The sequence below is a fragment of the Carcharhinus amblyrhynchos genome, chromosome 1, assembly GCF_965287045.1.
Source record: "Carcharhinus amblyrhynchos chromosome 1, sCarAmb.v2.hapA, whole genome shotgun sequence".
NCBI lineage: Eukaryota > Metazoa > Chordata > Chondrichthyes > Carcharhiniformes > Carcharhinidae > Carcharhinus > Carcharhinus amblyrhynchos.
This window is the reverse complement of record NC_137324.1, coordinates 128018269-128038844: the sequence shown is the minus strand read 5'-3', so window position 1 is coordinate 128038844 and position 20576 is coordinate 128018269. Positions and strand designations below refer to the sequence as shown.

The window sequence follows — 20576 nt, the reverse complement described above, 5'->3', positions numbered from 1 at the left end:
TGAAGCTTGCAGGTAACGTTCCTGTGCATCAGCTCTTTTGTTTTATTTTACAGTTCGACAGTTACAGCGCAAGTATCAGAGCAAGAAATCCCACCCGCGTGGGATGCATCAGCTTTGGTGAGGGATGATCATAAGTTTGGAAGATGCTGTGGAAAGAGGCTCGGTGAGTTGCTGCAGCATATCTTGTAGGTAGTATACGCTGCTGTCACTGTGTGCAGGTGGTGGAGAGATTGAATGTTAAAAGGTAGTGGATGGGGTGCTGATCGTAGGAATTATTTTGTCCTGGATAGTGGTGAGCTTACTACGTGTTGTTGAATCTGCATTTAGCTAAACAAGTGAAGAGAATTCCACCACACTTCTGATTTTTGCCGTGTAGATGGTGGACAGGCTTTGAGGAGTCAGAAGACAAATTTACTTGCTGTAGAATTCCCAAACTCTCCCTGCAAGTTCATTATTTTAATGAAACAAAAAAATTCTGAGACCTACTGATGGAAAGGGACGAGAAGCTCCACATGTGCTTTTGAAACCAAAACTTTCTTTCCACTGACCAGAGACCGTCCTGACCATTTGGAACCACATTTTGCATCGTCAATAACAACAAGATCATTCTGTTTGGGTTCTTGGTTGTTGTCTTCACTTTTCTGAAGACTGAACAGATGATTGACAAAAAATACTCCTGAAGGGAAAAACAAGTAATATAAACTTACAAACATTTGGTGACTTTCACTTCTGATCCTGCCATAGTGTGGGGAGTCCAGGAGATGTTGGCCAGAACTTACAGGCTGGTCACATAGTGGGATCTTCTGGTCCTGCTGCCAATGTTGCATCCCCAATGTGGGTTCCCTGGCAGCATGGGGTGGAGTCAATGGGAAATCTCACTGATAGCAGCAGGACCAGAAAAATCGCAAGAAACATGACGCAGGGAAGGCAGTGAATCCCGCCGTTATCTCAGCTTACTATTGTATCCATTTAACAAGATGGATGAGTTATTTCAGTGGGGATTACCAGACTTGAGGGGACCACAGCCTGCAAAAGGTGTTCACTGGCCTCCTTAGTTGTCACATTCCTTCTGCTCAAGTCCCATTCTGATAAAGATGACCTTGTCTGTGGTGAATGTAGGTTTACTACAAGGGTCATGGACTTTGGTTTTCAATAAGGAATTCACAACTTGGGCAGTTTTGAAAATATGAACTTACAGTAACAATAGGTTACCTGGTCCAATAGCTCCAGTGCTACTTAAAATGTCTAATTTATTAATAAGATTATGCTCATGTCGGGCACTAAGAGATTGAAAGAAAGAGTTTCCATTTCAGGCATTCAGTATTAGTGAGGCTCAGAATCTGCATTCTTTACCAGTTTAAAATCCTTATCCTGATTTTTAAATCCCTTCATATCGAACCCCTCCCAGCTGTGGCAGCTTGTATATTCTGCGTGTTCACAGCTCCATCATGACCCTAAATCATGGAATTCCCTTCCTAAATCTCTTCTCCTCTCTATTTCTCTTCTCTCCCACTTCAAAATGGTCCCTACAAGTTCTCTCTTCAGGCAAGTCTTTCAGTCCTAACAATTTATGTGGCTTAATGTCAAATTTTGATCGATGACGAGGGCATTCAATAAAAGCAAGTTGTTGAATTTGTTAGTTTTTTTTTCCCCAAGTTTAAATGCAACTCAGAATAAATAATTCTCACCTTCCTGTAAAAGGAGACTTTTGCACACCATTTGGACAGACTCTTCACTTATCTGCACTTCAATCCTAGCATCCTCTTCATCAAGAGAATTCAGCCAAAAGCTTTGATCTAATAGTAGGTTCTCCATGCAGTGGCCAACAAAACCTAAACAGCAGAATTTGTAATTGCAGGTTAAGAAGTGCAAGCAATTGATATAGTAATCTATCAATCACTATTTTCTACTTGTTGATACCAATAGACAGAGATTTAAAAATACAATCTGCAATGTTAGTATGCATATAAAGTATATTTCTTTTAACGCATTTCTTCAAAAGGTGAACTGTAAAGAATCACCTCATCTGTGATATTGAAAGTTAATACCTAGTGAGTAATATGTTGAAAATTTCCAGATTTCTTCAAATGTTTTAAAAGTGATCACAATCATGTCTTCATCACTATGTATGGACAGCAGCCTGGCTGAAAGCTCCTGAGGAAGAGAACGAATATTGACTTATGTGACTACAAAGCAGATGATGCATGGTAGAATGCTGACTTATATAGATACAGTGCAATATTCCTAAACCAAAGCATATTTTCTGCAGAAAGCCAAGTTGAGAAAGAAACATAATCAATTACATAAACTTTCCAACATCACGTGGGGTTGGTTAGCCTAGTTGCCTAGATGTCTAGCATGTGGTTCAAAGCAAGGCTATTTGCATGGGTTTGATTCCCATTCCAACTAAGATAGACTTGGGATTTCCTGCCCTGCATGTACAATGTCCTACATAGAGTTGGTGCTATATAAAGAGGAAACAAAATGGTATAGTCACACTCTTGTTTTGGCATCGCCAGACAACCATATCGAAAATGCATCTGAAATCATGCTTTAAGGTTCCACTGAAACTTACTTACATAATCATAGATGTAAAGTCTTCCAGAAACCAGTGCAATTCGGCAATATAATAGCTTTGTTTTCTTTCAAATGGAAAGCACATACAGTATTTACAATACTTGACTCAAACACATGCTGCTAACTAATACAAATACTTTACATCAATATTTCCTTTGGGCAACTAATATTTTAATTCAAAAGCAAGAGCAAAGAGTTGTAACCATAGTTCACAAAATATGTCAATTGTCTTTAGGAACCTGTCAACATTTATCAGGAGCCCCCAGATAGAAAAGTTTCAAAATGATTGAAGCAACTAACCAGTCATGAAAAAATAAACCATCCAACACAAAAAAAAATCACCCTAATACAATGAGCTCATCATTTGGAAATCCAAATACACTCCATCTAGTCATTCTACTTTATCCGCCTCATTTGTTACATCCTCAAAGTCAAATTGTCCAACACAATTGCCCTTTCACAAAACTATGCTGATTCTGCCCAATTGTATTATGATTCCCATATGCCATGCTACCTCCTCTTAATTAACACATTCTAGCATTTGCCCAATAACAGAAAAAGATGGAGAATTAAAATGACAAGCAACAGGAACTGTACTATAGGAAAGGGGGGGGGGTTATTGTAGGTGACTGAAGAGCAGACCAGGGTGTTGCAGAGGAAATGGGGCCTTCGAATGCTGAAAGATGTGCGGGGAAAGATGTTGTTTGCAATGGTGGCATCAAGCTGGAGTTGGGGTTACTGATCCATTTAATACAAAGATCAGTAGCATGGAAGGCAAAGACATGCAGAACCTTACCATGGTTTTGGGAGGGCGGAGGAAGGGATCAAAGTAGAAGAGCATGAAATAGATCAGAAACAGTGGAGGGCCCAGTCAACCATGCTGGACATGCGCAGAATCCTTAGCCAAGATAAAAGGATAACATGTCAGAAGTGCTAATATAGCAGATTGCATTGTCCAAATAGATAAAACAAAAACAGCAGTATAGTGAGAAACTAGTGTGTAGGTGAGAGGGTAGAGCAGCTGTGGCTGCTTAGCTAAAAATAACTGGAAAAAAGCAAGGTGGTATAAGGAATAAAACAGACTTGAAGGTCAAACTTGAAATGATCGCTCCTGTTTTTCTTTCTGGAGATGCTGCCTAACCTGCTGAGCATTTGCAGCGTTTTCTCTTTGGATACTGGAAGTCTGAAATACAATTTTCTGCTTTTTGATTAAGGATTGTACAAGGGCTGAGGGCAATTAATTTAGATAAACAGAATAGCAGCTGGAAAGCCAAAGCCCAAGGATCCTCTGGAAACTCAAGGGAAAGTAAGGAAGTAGTTCGTACTTGCAACTTACTTTCATTCTTCAGTTGTTCCTGATCCCTATTTCAGGCATACCAGTCCTCAGGGGATCTCCATACAAGTCCCAACAGCAGCTTTTTGAATAATCTGAGTCGAGGAATCCTGGGAAGGATACTTTGAAAGTTGAAAGAGGAGAATCAGGAACAGCCACTTCTTTCACTAAGAGTGCTGGGCCTGTGCCAAGGGCTGGTACATGTTCAGGTATGCCCAGTTGGGGTCCCTCAGTAAATTTCAGGGTCACATCAAGGGGACAGATGTTCAACTACATGCATTTCCCATTCCCTATTCATTTTCCACTCCTGGCTTGTGCCTGGTAGATAGTGGAGGGGTTTTGGGGAGTTAGTGATTGTAGGATTCCTGTACTCTCTCCTGCTCTGGTAGTAACAGTATTTATGTGGCTAGTCTAATAGAGTTTTTGGTCAGTGGTATCCCAGGATGTTGATAGTTTAGGCATGGGTTTGGTTTTAGAGGAGTGTGAATAGTGCAGAGCGCCATGCATTCATTAGCAAACATCCCACTTTTGACATTACGATGGAAGGAAGGTCACTGATGAAGCATTTGAAGATAATTGTGCTCAGGCCACTATCCTGAGGAACTCCATCAGTGATGTCCTGGAACTGAAAGGATTGGCCTCTTAACAACCATAACCAACTCCAGCTAGTACAGTGCTTCCCCCCCCCCCCCCCCTGCCACGATTTCCATTGATTCCAGCTATGCTAGGGCTTCTTGGTGCCATATTCAGTCAAAAACTCTCAATGTCAAACTTTCATCTCACCTGTGGAGTTCAGGTCTTTGATACATACTTGAACCAAAGGTGTAATTGAGATAAAAGTGACCTTGGCAGAACCCAAACTGTGCAGTGAGCAGGTTATTGCTAAGTAAGTACTGCTTGATGGCATTATTGCTGACCCTTTTCATGCTGATGGCTGAGAGTAGACTGATGAAATGATAATTGGCCTGATATGCAGCAAAGAGGGAAGTCTTCTATATTATCACTTACATTAAAGAGGGCTATGACCTCTCCACAGTCATTCTCTAGAATGCGCAGCTTTCCTCTCAGCTTGTCCTGTAGCTGAACGTCAGGAAGCCCTGTTGTTTGTTGCTTCATTATCAGTTTCAGTAAAATATCTATCACAGAAACAAAAGGCAAGTATTAATACCCACAAAGTTACTGCACTTTGCTCTTATATGTACACAAATAGTTTGTATTTAATTTACCAGCCACTGCCATTTTACTTTAGGAATTCTTATCTGCACTGTCAGTTCCTACTAATTGTTTCCTGCTAAAACTAACATGCTGATGTATGACCTTCTCCTGTTCTCCAGTAGGATCAGGAATATCACAGCACCACAGCCCTGCAAAAGGAATTTTTGGCTTTGTATGCTTTCATGAACCACATTTTAATTTCCCTGTCTTTTTTTCCTGCAGTACACATGCACCTCAAAAGAAAAAAGTAGCTCACTGCAGTCTTCATGTTACTCCATGATGCAGTAATAGCTGCTGCAATCATGGAAAGACTGCTTTTGCCTTCCTTCTTTTTCCCTCCCCCATTTGAGTGTTTTTGCTGTCATTCAACGGAAAATGTGACCAAGCCAAGATCAAGCAAAGTATGCAACTCGTGACAATGAATCCAAATGTTACTTGAAGCTCAGCAGATGGATAGGCTTAGAAATACATTTTCAGAAGACTTGCACTGTCAGTAGGCTAAATAGATTTCTGGGCTCTTAGCCAAGTCTCATTATGTATTCTTAGATATAAATTAGAAAGGAAAGATTTGGACAGCTACAGGGAAAGAGTAAGGGAGTGAGACAAATTGGATAGCTCTTTCTAGAGCGAGCACATACAAAATGGGGGAGAATCCGGAACTAGGGGGCACTGTTTTAAAAATGAGGGGTCACCCTTAAAGACAGAAATGAAGCGTTTTTTTTCCCTCAAAGTTGTGACTTTGGAATTCTCTGCCTCAGAAGGCGGTGGAAGCAGAGTCACTGAATATTATTATGATAGAGGTTGATTAGGCAAGGAATCAAAAGTTATCAGGGGTAGGTGGGGAATATGGAATTTAACACCTGCAGATCAGCCATAATCTTAAGTGCCCCCCTACATAGAAGGGCAAATGTAGGAGGTGCATGGGAATATCATTGTGCACAAGATCCCTCCAAGTCACAGCATCCCAATCTAGATAGCTAGTGCCGTATATTCCATCATCATCACTTCATCTGAAACTCCCTATCTAATAGCACTGTGGGATTACCTTCACTTGATGGACTGCAGTTGTACAAATAGAAAGACCATTACTGCCTTCTCAAGGGAAGCTAGAAATGGACAATTAGAATGAATGATAGAAACCCTACAGTGAAGAAGAAAGAGGTCATTCAGCCCATCAAGTCTGAACCAACAACAATCTCACCTAGGCCCTATCCCTGTAATCCCACATATTTATCCCACTAATCCCTCTAACCTATGCAGCCCAGGACACTAAGGGGCAATTTAGTATGTCCAATGCACCTAACCCACATATCTTTGGCTATGGGAGGAAACCGGAGCACCCAGAGGAAACCCATGCAGACATAGGGAGAACATGCGAACTTCACACAGATAGTGGCCCTAGCTGGAACTGAACCCAGGTCCCTGGCACTGAAGCAGCAGTGCTAATCACTGTTCAAGCACTGATTTCCCTAGATATTTTCTCATGTGGTGGTATTTGCCTCAAAGATAGCTTGCAGCAGCTCTTGTCTAACTGTTGTAATGGCAGAAATTATTTGGTGTGGGTTTAGCAGGGAATAGGAAAGGCAACAACCCTTCAATTTAATGTAAAGTGGCAGAAGAAACTTGTAGTGCATGTTAAAAGAAATTGGTGGGCTTTTTGATGGTTAATTCAGGTGCAGTTTTGTGAGACAAATTTGAAGCAGTAGCTTTTGAGAATGCATTTTCCTATTCATTATCAAGTAACTTGACAGAAGAATTAAGTGCAAGTCTCTGCATATTGTGTACTTACATTCTACACTATGGTAGAGTATTGTGGAAATACAGTGCATAACTTCTCCATGTCATATTGGTTCAGATATGTTATACTAAGCATACACACAATGTAGTTGTTACTATATACATTGTGAACCATCCTCACCCGTTTCCCAGTTTCCCACACTTATTGGATCATGTAATAGCTCTTCAGGAAGCATAAAAGATGCTTATTTTCTTCCAATGGACCCTGTACTAGAATGCATTGAATTAGAAAGAATATCAGGAGATGGTACAATCCTTCTAAACATATTAGCCCAGAACTTGCAGAACTAGTGATGGCAAACTGTCACAATTCACCATCATTACCCCTCAATCATCTGACTGAAACTTCAGGAACAAGTGCAAATGCAGATTAGTGTGGAAATCCTGACATTATTGCCAACTTGAATTTTATGGACAGTTATGTATTGATCTGTTTCCTTTAATTCAAGGTAAAATGGAACACTTTGGAGATGGGTTGTGTCCTCCTACAATATCTGCTAGGTGACAAACCCATGGGACTCTCGTCAGTGTTTTACAGTTCAGAAAGGTCATTTGGCACATCATGTCTGTGCTGGTCAAGTGTTTATCTATTCTAATCCCATTTTCCCAGCACTTGGTCTGTAACCTTTATGCTGTGACATTTCAAGTGCTCATCTAAATGCTGCGAGTCTTGGGCCTCTCCCAGCTTCTTAGGCAGTGAGTTCCAGATTCCCACCACCCTCTGGGTGAAGGTTTTTGTTCAAATCCTCTTTAAATCTACACTCCTTAGTTATTGACACCCCCCCCCCTACAAAAGGGGAAATATTTCTTCCTTTCTACCCCATGTTCCTCATAATTTTGTAACCTGAGTCAGATCCCTCCTTAGCCTTCTCTCCTTGAAAACAACCCCAGCCGAACCAGCCTCTCTTCATAGCTGAATTCAGTCATGGAGACAGAAAATTTCAATGAGTTTTGATTGGAGTAAGGTGCATGATTAAATCCTGAGACAAAAAGGAGAAAGCAACTGGTCCAAAGATGTACTACCTCACAGACTCAGTCAGAGATTTGGGAAGAAGACCCACAGTAGATTCTTCTATGCCATGCAGAAGAAAAAGGGACTATTTCTTGATTAATTACCATAATGCAGATGAGGATGGATTCCCAGTTGGAAAAAAAAGGCATATGGAGAGTTGAAGATCAAGGAGTCACCAAAGGGTGCCTTGCTACTTTCTAATGCTTAGAAGACTGAGTGAAGGGACTTTGTTTAAAAAGCTCACTGGAAGGTTCACCCTGCTAGGACAGGAAGAGATATTGTTAGAGTCAGGAGTTGACTGAAGCCTTAAGCACAAGACTAATTTCTCTGGAGAGTGCTTTGCAAAACCATGGCATGGGGCTTTTGGTTGTATTGTGAATGTAGTGAAGGATAACTTCTCCGTAATTTAGTGTATTCATTGTCTACTAAGTAATGCTGATTTGAGTTTAAGGTAAAAGTCTTAAAACACAAAATCTTGCGTTGTTCACAGGGAAATTCATTTTTATTTAAGTTGTTGGTCTCTATGGGGATTGTAACAAAATTGCTGTTTGTTATTAACTACTTCACCACTCACCCCCACCCACTCTTATTTAAACAATTCACAAATAAAAATACATTACACTTTCAAATTACAAACCAGAATACAATCTCACAATAAATTATAAAAATAACTATCAACAATAAACATGCCACCTTTAATACAATAGCACAATAAACAGCTAGTGTGCATTGCGAGTTATCCACAACTAGCCTTTCAAGATTGCAAACAATTCACAACATCTGTAAATCAGCAAGCTATAACATAAACACAGAACTGACAGTTAACACAGCATCCTTTAACTAATAACAAAAAACTTCCTTCCAATAAGAATGGGATTCATTGCAAGCTATCTACAACTTTACAGGGCTTTGCCCTCCGTATTTTCCTCTTCCAAGGGTTATGCCCCCCAGGGTTGTGCTCTCAGGACACTAACCCCCACCCACAGTCAACAGTCTGTGAAATCAATCAACTTGGCAGGAACTCTCTTTTCCACTCTCACATTGTTAGAAACCCCCCCACAAAATTTGCACCTTGTTCAATGCACTTTAATGTTTTTTTTAAAAAGATCTGAATAACAGCTGTGACTGATCTAGTCCTAAAAGAAAATGGAATGTTATTAAATGTCACCATTGTGATTACATTTGATAAAGTTAATTATGTGAAGAGGCAGTGGCATAGTGAGAACATGATGTGGGTATGCCGGCGTTGGACTGGTGTAAACACAGCAAAAAGTCTGACAACACCAGGTTTTAGTCCAACCTATTTATTTGATAATATACTCGCAAGCTTTCGGGTTAGCCCCTTCGTCAGGTGAATGGAGAGTTCTGGCCTCAGACAGAGCATATAAAGCACAGACAGTGAGAACATACAGTAATCCAAAAGCCCAGGCTATTGCCCTGTGGACACAGATTCAAATCCCACTATAGCTGGTGTTATTTCAGTTAATAAATCTGGAATTAAAAAGCTAATCTAATAATAGCAGCCACGAAACCACTGTTGATCCCAACTGGCTCACTAATGATTTTTAGGGAAAGAAATCTACTGCCCTTGCTGGATCTGCCCTACATGCGATTCTAGAGTCTTAGCAATGTGATTGACTCTTTAAATATCCTCTGAAGTGACGTAGCAAGCTACTCAATTGTATCAAAGTATTACAAAGACTACTAAAATGAAACTGGATGGATCACCCAGCATCAAACTAGACATTGGTGAAGTTCAGTGGGATTCCTTATGTCCTGGGTCACTTTGGTTATTGTAAAGGCCTGTTTAGAATCCTGGAAATGCTCAGCAGATGGGCTGTGGCAAACAAATTTTCAATGGCAGAACAGGCAGAGGGAGTCGCACAGCTGGAATATCTCAAAGGCTGATCTGACAAAGGTTGCAGCAGAACAAAAAAAAACTTGTGATCAGCTCGACTTCCTTGCCATTGGTTAAGTTTTCATTTTGACAAGACATGCATGGTAGATGGTGTGCAAAGGTTTCCCCAACTAAAAGATGTCATATACCAGTATCTTTCTTTTTAAGCCTTCAAGCCTGTCAGTGACTGGCAAATTGTGACTGGAGCAGAATTTCAGTAAAAAGACCATTCCATGGCCTGAACTTACAGAATCTCTACAGTGCAGGAAGAGGCCATTTGACCCATCAGGTCCGCACCAACTCCTCTTTCTATCTTACCCAGACCCTACCCCCGATCCCACTAAACTACATATTTTGGACATGAAGGGACAATTTAGCATGGCAAATCCACCTAACCCACACATCTTTAATATTTTTTTAAATTAGAGTTACAAGTAGACTTACATTAACGCTGCAATGAAGTTACTGTGAAAATTTCCTAGTTGCCACATTCTGGCACCTGTTTGGGTACACTGAGGGAGAATTTAGCATGGCCAATGCACCTAACCAGCACATCTTTTGGACCATGGGAGGAAACCCAAGCACATGGAGGAAACCCATGCAGATATGGGGAGAAAGTACAGACTCCTCACAGACAGTGACCTGAGACCAGAATTGAATCTGGGTCCCTGGTGCTTTGAGACAGCAATGCTAACTACTGTACAATCATCTCTGACCTTGTGGATTATTATTTGGAGGTCCAAAGATGTGCAAATTAGGTTAATTGGCCATGATAAATTGGCCCTTATGTCAGGAGATGAACAGGAGGTTATGAGAATAGGGCCTAGGTGGGATTGTGGTTGGTGCAGACTCAATGGCTGCCTTCTGCACTGTAGGGATTCTATGATTCTCAGTGGTTTGAGCTTGTTGTAGACCTGTACTCATCTCGGATTTCCAACATGTAGAGGGCCTGGCGGGGCTTCATGACGAGGTGAGGATCAGGAGATGGCAGCTTTGGCCCTTAATATCCAGTCATATGTTAACAAATACCCAATGTGGTATAAAGTCTGCAGATCCCAAATCAGTCTCATCAACTATCTTTGGAAGAGAATTGCTTATGAGAAATAGCCAATAATTATAATAATAAACTACAAATCGGTTTCATTTTGAGACAGAAAATTTTCGTCAGAGATATCTAGGTTTCTCAACTTTCTTCAAAGTTAACAGTAAAGCACCTTTGCTTTATGCAGTTTTTCACAATCTAACAAAACATCCCACATCAAACCATCCGACATTTTAAAATTGTCCCTGTGGCTAATTTGAACTGCTGGCGGATGATGCTTTCTGCTGATGTCAGGCAATCAGCTGAGCCCTCAAATTTTCCATTCAACTTATCGAATGGAAAATATGCATCCAAATTCCTTGCTTGTGTGTTGCTGGTGGGCTCCTCTGAGCCCAACTCATTCAATTGATTTAACTTGCATATTTTCAGAATTTTCTCTTTCAAATTGCTTTTTCTTTTAATTTTACAGCTTGATTGGAATTATTTTATCATTAATCTATTGCAACCCAACCTAATCCATCCAGTTATTTCACAAAAGGTTGAATCATTTCCACACAGATGGGGCCAAAACCTTTTAATCCTACTCTGCTTTCATAACTCTAGCAAAGCAGGATTCATGCCTCACAGGTGGACTCAGACCCTGGTGTGCTGGTCTATCCTAGAGGAGGTCATTAATATGAAGGAAGTGGCTAACCGTGCCAACTTTAGCATTCGATGGGCGAGGCAGTTGTCACAGTGGAAAGAAAGCCAAACAGATCAAAACATTTGAAAGCCCACTGGAATTCACTCCTTGGTCAAAAGGGCCAACTTAAACTGTGCAACATTCCTCATTCAGGACTGGATGACATCCTGGAACACACTCGAGGACACCACTTCCTCCAATCCACTGACCTGGACATCAGTATCTTGTCTGTGTCAATGATTATGGCAAGGTGAAAAAAGCTGCAAGGAATTTAATGGATGAAATAATCTCAACTCCATTTCATGCATAAAGTCATTAATAGTTCTTCCATCTGTTCCCATCCTCAGCAGTGATGATTCCTGGTTATCTGCAGGGAAGAGAACCAGTGTTTCTAGGTCCCATCCATTTTCTGTCCCCTGATAGTCTTACACTAGTGGTCCACTCCAGACTGAGAAAATATAATTATTCTTAGGTATTTGGTATTCACCTGGGCCTCCTTGCTTTCCTGCTGTTGAGTCTACATCGCATTCCACTAAGTTGTGTGTCAAGTCAGTCCAGTAGCCTGAGGATTTTGATGAATGGAAGGATGTTTTCCCTGGAAGAAATAATATGGAATTTGCAATTGTTTGACATTGCACAGAAACAGGAAGAAATGATCATTTAAATAGTTTGCAATTTTAATTATTTAGTGGTTGGTATCTGACACTTATGTACATTTTTTAAAATGTAATTATTTAATTAATATTATAACTAATCAAGATGTTGTCAAAAAAAAACACCCACAAAGTTCCAGGTCTGGGGTTGTGTTTACTGCATTCAAAAGAACCAAGTCCCAATTAATGCTCTTTTCATAGTTCCTCACTGAAAATGGCCGATTGGAGAATCAGTAAAATAATCTTCTGCATCTTAAAGATGAAAAAAATGACTTCCAGTTCAGAAGGTCTAATGTCCCACTGAAGAATATGGCAGGGAAAACCTTAGTTGATGAGTTAATTGAAACCAAAACATCTTGGCCCACTGAATGCAGAAGTGGTGTCCAAGTGACCAAATAGATCATGTCCCAACAACTTCCATTAGACTTATTACTTTGGCAGGTATTTCTAGCCTCATTTAAGTGGGCATCTGAGACAGCTCTGTGATGGCCTGAAACCTCTTAATGGTGCCAAGGAACTTCCCAGACTTTGAGCAGGGAGATTTATATCTGAAACTGAGGCCTTAAATCTGATCAAAGCAAATTACATAGGTACAAGAAACAAGTTGACAAGATAAAATTGGAGATTATATTTAAAGATATTATGGTAGAGAAGCAATGGCAATTTAGGAATTAATTCATAATTTGCAATAAATATACAAATATATGTTAAGAAATAAAAAAAGGAGGCAAAGTAGTCCAAAAGCGTCTGATGAGAGTGTTAAAGATAGCATGAGACTAAAGGATGAGACAATAAGTATGAAAATTTGAATGATTTTAGAACTCAGCCAAAGACGACCAAGAAAATTATCATGAAAGTAAAAAAAGAATGAGAGCAACAAGCAAAGGACTTCTATTGGCCCGAATCTTCCAACATGTAAAAAATTTGTCTGACTCAATTCTGCTGCCCATTTCTTCCAGGATCTCTTGATCCCAGATGAAGAAGAAATACAGAGGGTAACATCCTCATCTAATTCAAGTGAGATGAGTTGAGTCAGGACAACAAGACACACCCCATTTTAGTAGCACCAGATACCACATTCTGTTAAGTATTTAGAGGTCCAGTCTTTGAATGGGTGAGTGGGTGGTCAGGTCAGATCAGGATGGGAGATAGTCATGTGTTGTTGTGGACTTAACAAGATGTTAGGCCAGGTTTAATTTGCCTAACATTCTCTGCGTAATTATTAACACAGAAGGGAATTGCCATTGGAAGTTTAAAGTTTCCTGGCAATTCCCATATTGGTCCCCAGGCCAGGACTTTCACAGGGTCGCTTTGTGTTTCTTTGAGAATTCGGGCCATTGTAATCATTGGCAGAGACAGGAGAGGAATAAAGTGACAGGGACATTAAACAAATACTTTGTATAAACTTCACAAAAGACGACAAAAACAACATTCTGGAAATAATGGGCTACTAAGGGTCTAGAGAGAATGACAAAGAAATTCATACAAGTAAAGAAATAGTATAGGAGAAACTAAATGGGACTAACAATTATCAGTGGTTTGCATCCTAGGAATTTAAAGTATTAATTGCAAGGATAATGGATGTATTGGTTTTGATCTTCCAGAATTCCCTAGATTTTAGAATGGTGTCCTGTAGAAAACAAAATTTTAAAAAAAAGCAGAGTGTGTTTTAAATTGTGAGACGGAGAAATTAGTATTCAGAGACTCTTGAGTGTACTTGCATATGAATCACATTAAATTACCAGGCAAACACAGCAAGGAAAGGTACAATAGCCTTTGGGATTGGGGCATAAGAGTAAGGAAATCATATTACAATCATGTAGAGCCTCGGGGAGACTACATCTGCAATACAATACATTGTTTTGATCTCCTTATCTAAGGAAGGACATATGCCTTAAAGAGACTGAAATAAATGTTCACTAGATTGATTTCTGGGATGAGAGAATTGTCCTACGAGGAGAGTTTGAACAGATCCGACTCAAAGTCCCAAGCGTTAAGGAGAATCACATGACCTGATAGAAAATCAAAACTGTTAAGAGGCTTGGCAGGGTAAATACTGGGAGGATGTTTTCTTGGTTTGGGGAGTCTAGAGCTAGAGGTCTCAGTTTTGGTTTAAGGGGTCAGCCATTTATGACTGAAATTATGAGGAATTCAAAACAAGTTTAGTGGACCTCCAGGTTCTAAAGGAATCACGGGATACGGCAGGGATGGTAAAGTTGAGGCTGAAAATCAGCTCTAATCTTATGGATTGGTGGAGCCAGCTCGACCACCAATTAGCCTATTCTGCCTCTTATTTCAGATTGTTAGTTTGGATTTTCAGCTCCGTTATGTACTTACAACTTTACGTAGGGTGGTTTAGATACAAAACAATTGGTGCTTTTTTTTTTAAACTTGACACTGTAAAGTTATTAACTATTTTATTTTAATAGCGCAAAACATTGCACTATTCCAATGAGGTGAGCCAGTGCTTTTTTCAAACACTGTCAAAAAGTAGCTGACTGGGAGGATTTTCATGAATAACTAGCATTGCTGCATAGTAACCACAGGAATGTCAACCATCAGGTTTTTCATTACTTTGCCCTACATATAACTATAGTGAATGGCTAAGTTGTCATTGGGCATCAGTTCAAATCAAATACAACTTGAGGGGGAAGGGAGAAGGAAAGTGTGTTTGTATGCCTTGGCAATTTAATTACAATGTTTCTATTAGAACTTCAGCCAGGAAGTACACAACACGCTACCTGGGATATTAAAAAGATCTAGTAGCAGAACAGTTTATAACATGAATGTCAGGAAATCTAGTAGTGGACTGAACATTCAAGAACAAGTGTTCTACCATATGTTTGATTCCAGAATTGTTTAGCGATTTTAAGGCACTGAATTGAGGCTTTTAAAATATCAAAAATCTGGATCTTTTTGAACCATTATTGACCAAACTAAATGTTTGCTTCTGCTTCACTGTTATCTGTTATGTCGTTCAATGAAAAGGCAAAGTTCAAAACCTGCATTAATTCAGTTTTCAACAGTCAGAACAACGTTTTCAGAATTTGCTGACTACAGGAAGAGGATATACATCCCTCCCTTAGATGGTGAGCACTTTGGCTTCTTATCCCAACGGATACAGATGATTAACTTGAAATTAGAATGATGAACTCCATTTCTGCAGAACAAATATTTCCTGTCTACTAAGCAAATTCAAACATCATTCACCAGCAATTACATCACCCCTTTTACTTTAACCCTTTCACCACTAACGTTTCTGGATGCTAATTCTCAATTTGTCATTGGTAAAAGAGTAAAGAGGGGGTTAGAGAACGAGTGCGAGAATGACAAAGGAGTGAGGGCAGGGAAAAGTAAACATTTAGAGGATTTCAGCAGTGCTTTTTATTTTGTAAACTTGGATTTAGGTCCACATAAATTCTAATAAAACTGCCAGACAGAGAATAGAGCGACATATATAATGTTATAATCTGTTTATAACAGCCCTTTACTGTATTTGGATTTTGTTTACCCAAGCAAGAAATTCCTTGATTCAGAGAATTCTGAAAAGAGTATACATTAGAAAATTGCCCCTATAGTGTACTTGTTCAAGTACCTAGCAAGTTTGGTGTTGTGTAGTATTTCTTATATTTTAGAAAATTTGGTTCACTATTATCAGCTTTTAAATTTTTAAGTATTTTCTTTGTCTCTTATTACTCCTTAACTGGGCATAGTAAAGATTCTGGCAGCAATCTGAATCTGAGTGGCATCCTCGAAGCAAGAGCACATATAGCTTAAAATATCAAAATTCTTGTTAACAAAAAAATCCTCCATCTGAACAAGAATTATTGCACTAGAAGTGCAGCATTGCTTTCCTACATAAGTACAATATGCTTTATAATAATGTTGCTAACATTGAGCAAATCCCAAGACTCAGATTTTCACCTGCAGGCAGCCAGGTTTGTGATATTTGTGTTACAGCTTATAGTCCTTGGTGTTACCCACCCCTGAGCAATCTATGTTCTCACTTCAAGTGGCATCAGGGGATTAAATTCCCCCCACCCCATTCTCTCTCATTTGCTTCCTTCTAAACATTTTTTGCTCCGAATCTTCTTGTTCAAAATTTTTTGCATGCTCTATCGTTCTCTAGCTCTTTCCTAGAATCACAGAATCCCTACAGTGAAGAAGAAGCTATTTGGTCCATTGAGTCTGCACCAACTCTGATGGCGCATCTTACCCAGGCAGGCCCTCTGCCCTGCAAACCCACACATTTACCATGACTAATCCATCAAACCTTGACATCCTGGGATACTAAAAAACAATTTACCATGGGCAATCCATCTACCCTGCACATCGTTGGACTGTGGGAGGAAACTAGAGCACCTGGAGGAAACCTACGCTGACACTGGGAGAATGTGCAAATTCCACAGAGTCACCCAGTGCCAGAATTGAACCTGGGTCCCTGCATAGCAGCAGTGCCAAGCACTGTACACCCTAGGAGATACTCCATTCAAACAGAGCAGAGCTACTATAAACATAATAGTCTTTCCTCCTGTCATTGTTTTCTTAATAAACAGCATGATGCTAGAGTGAGCCTATATATACACATTCTATTAAAGTTTTTGCCAGTCACCCTTGTGAATGGAGTACAAAGTGTGCAAGAAAATGACAGAACTTCAAATAGTTTATAATTGATATCCTAATAATAAATATTCAAAAAGGAAAGCTGTAGAATGACTCAAAATCAAATCAGAACACATACAGTAGACCCAGCAGCACCTGAAAGACAAAAGATGGGTTACATTTTGCAAGTGATGAGGACAAAAATGACTGGGCAACAAGCACCCTATGCCCCTTGTTTTTTTTGAGCACAGATCCCCAATTTGCAGTGGAATGCTAAAATTCTTTTAATCATGTAAAATCCTAATCCATCTTTATTTCAAAGCCTATCCACCATCTACAAGGCACAAGTCAGGAGTGTGATGGAATACTCTTCACTTGCCTGGAAGGATGCAACTTCAGTAACAGTCAAAAAGCTCGACACCATTCAGGATAAAGCAGGCTGCTTGATTTGCACCACATCTACAAACAAACATTTAATCCCTTCACAGCAGACGCTCAGTAGCAGCAATGTGTACTATCTACAAGATTCACTACAGCAATTCACCAAAGATCCTTAGACAGCACCTTCCTAACTCATAACTACTTCCATCTAGAAGGATATCAGATGAATGGGAACACCACCACCTGCAAGTTCCCCTCCAAGCCAGTCACCATCTTGACTTGAAATATATCACCGATCCTTTGCAGTTGCCAGGTCAAAATCCTGGAATTCCCTCCCTAACAGCATTGTGGGTCAACCCACAGAACATGGACTGTAGCGATTCAAGAAGGCAGCTCACCACCACCTTCTCAAGGGCAACTAGGGATGGGCAATAAAAAAAATGCTAGCCGGCCAGCAATGCCCATGTCCCACATATGAATAAAAAAATGCCAGACTTGTCAATGTCGTTCCAGCCTGCTGTTTTCGCTGCAGAAAGTGTACATATATTTCCAGCCAGAAGTACACCACTCACTATATTTGTTAGTGACAAATAATATGCATCCTTTACCTACAAACATGTACAAATGAGAGAACTAAAATACATTCTAGTTCCATTGCTAACAGACATTTTCTGTTTAGATCTTTTCCCATTCTTCTCTTTCTTAGGCAGCCCTTTGGGATTGAGGATGGCTTGCTTCCAAATTCCACTTGGTGAGTTCTGAGGTGGCAGACTCTGCCATATGTAGATCAGGTGGTGCCTGGAAGGTCAGGTAGGTGAGCTGTTTGGAGGTTTGTGCATTCTCTCCAAAGCCTTGACTTTATCTTTGAATGTCCCAGATGAAATCTCTTGGTGCCTTCCCAGATGAACCTTCTCTATTTTGATTGGTTACAAGCCAGGGACTCCAGTGGTTGGCCTCTTCATGGAATGCCCCTGAAGGATTTACATAGTTCTCCTTCCATGGCCAAGTTACAAATAGAGCTGTTGCTTCAGGACCCATTATCAAGCATACAAAATGGCATGCTCTTCCCAGCAGAGCTGATTTTGAGTGAATAGTAGCTTGATCCCAAGCATTTTGGCTTGGGAGAGGATGCTGCAGTTGGACCACGATTCTTGCCACTATATTTAGAGGATCTTGTGAAGAGAGACTTGTGTTTTTACAATAGTTGCATCTGGTGACTCTGATAAAAGGTAGCAAGATATTTAATTTTACCAATTACCCTGTATATCTAGAGTTTTAAAGAATTAGGTTACCTCTCATCAAAACCTACAAAATACAGGGTAGTTTCAGGTAAGATGTTTCCCTGGTTGGAAAATCTAGAACCAGAACACAATTTCAAAATAAAGGCAAAGCCACTTCAGTCCAAAATGGAGAGAATTTTTTTACTCCGAGGGTTGAAAATCTTTGGAATTCTGAGTCAGAGTATTTTTAGAGCAAAGATTTACAGACTTCTAAATATCAATGACAAAGGGCTATGGAGATAGCGTGAAAAAAAGCACTGAAGTAGATCATTAGCCATTATCATATTGAATAGCCTACTCCTATGTTCCCAAATGCTGGCGGAAGTACCAATTACACTGCAGTTGCCAGGGTGTGGTGAAAAGGGGATCTTCACAGTAACTTCATTGCAGTTTTAATGTAAGCCTACTTGCAACACTAATAAATAAACTTAAAATAAATTCCATAAAGTACAGGTGTACTATAACACATGCAAATATTAAAACTGATGAGCACAAAATAATGACAATTGTGTGATTATTTCCTCAAAGTAAAGGAAGAAAATGAATATTTTCTTACTCCAAAAAAAAGAAAAAAACTGTTGAAAATTCCAAGGTCAACATAAGTGAGATGAAAGTCTTAACCATCTTTTCAGGCGTTAGATTTTTAAACTACTGTGCTGACATAGGGAAAGAATCAAATTTGAGGGCTCCCATTCAACACTATCAGGGAGTCATTGGACACCAGGGCAAAATATCAGATTGGAACAGGCCCATTTTCAAGGAAAAGTGACAAAAACAAAAAGACAAACAAAACCCCAATGGTCGTATTTCAATTCCATGTAAAAATGATTGAACTAATTAGAAAAATTAACAGTAATCATAGTTTTAGAAGGGGAAGGCGCTTTGTGAGCAATAGCATCCCCACCCCCCGCTTCTGAGCAATTCAAAGCAAAAAAGTCAATTGTTGTAAAGTGAAAAATTTCCAAGAAGGCATTTCAACGGCTCCAAATCGGAGGAAACCAGTTAAATACCAAGGTGCCGAGATTCAGGTTAAAGTTTGCGAATGAATGGTGGTCAGGTGGAGGCTGTGGTGGGGGGCGGGGTGGTTTAAATCTTCAACTGATTCTACTTACATTAATGTCTTCAATCAGAGCACAGAATTGCAGTTATTCGTGGCCTGCGTTGTATTGTACTCTATCATTCCTAAAATACACAACTGTGCTAAAATAACAACGTTAGATTTTTTGTGAGGATTGGATTCCACGAAGTTTATTTTTTAAATAAACACGCACACCCTATTAGTTATTAGCAAAGAAATTAATAAACAGACTTTAAAGAAAAATGCGTAAAAACGTCCATGTATTACCGTTTGAGTTCGGTACCATGTCTGGGTGACTGACTCCTGTCAGCGGTTGATCCAGGAACTCGCTGTCAGGGTCGCTTCCTGGTTGCCCTAGCTCCTGGGGATTGCTTTCGGAGTTCAGGCTCGACCTTTCCTCCTCGATGGTGTACAAAAGGAAATCCTCCCCAGAGGGAGCATCACCCCATTCTGCACCCTCCATAACCGCAAGCCTGCTCAAATGCCACACTTGGCTCCGCTGTTAAGTTTTGCCAGCGCTGTCACGGGATGTTTCTCTTTCCAAGTGTTGTTTGGTCGCTTACACCCCGTTGCATGGTCGTTATTTTTGGAGAATGTGCCACATGCTGTTGAACATTGCGACTCACTTTCCCAGTCAGGTTTTTTATCCTGTACTTCCGAGTAGGTCAGACTGGAACACAACTCTCCCTCCCTGATAATATTAAGGGACTCTGCATATTTTCCACATTAAAAACAAAACTTCTTATAATTCTGACACGCCTCCTAATTTGCATGAAATAAACTATGAAACTATTATAAGAATTTTTACTTCAACCAATTTCACGTTTCGGATTTAACAGCCCAACACTCAACTACCCCCATGATTCCCGTCGCATCTCCGACATGACCTGACTAGCTCCCAAACCACTCATCTAATTACCCCCACTCACTCCACCCATTGATTCATACACTCATTTGCTAAGGTAGGGAGATGCTTGGGGACTTTTAAACACTGGCAGAATAGGGCACCCAGGGCCATAAAAAGGAG

General features: G+C 40.0%; 1 protein-coding gene across 2 annotated transcripts in view; it reads right to left on the bottom strand.

Moving 5' to 3' along the window:
• Positions 1-20222, bottom strand: part of sh3tc1 (SH3 domain and tetratricopeptide repeats 1) — a 54001-nt gene extending 33779 nt beyond the window's left edge. The window contains exons 1-6 of one of the 2 annotated variants that reach the window (XM_080192320.1): positions 19817-20222; positions 12043-12150; positions 4919-5046; positions 2049-2154; positions 1689-1832; positions 487-676 (exon numbers count right to left, since the gene is read on the bottom strand). In XM_080192320.1, coding sequence (XP_080048446.1) covers positions 487-676; positions 1689-1832; positions 2049-2154; positions 4919-5046; positions 12043-12150; positions 19817-20012 — 872 coding nt within the window. In that variant the 5' untranslated portion in view covers positions 20013-20222. The remainder of the gene's footprint in view (positions 1-486; positions 677-1688; positions 1833-2048; positions 2155-4918; positions 5047-12042; positions 12151-19816) is intronic. The other variant, XM_080192331.1, reaches the window with a different exon arrangement.
• Between the last annotated feature and the right edge of the window lie 354 nt (positions 20223-20576).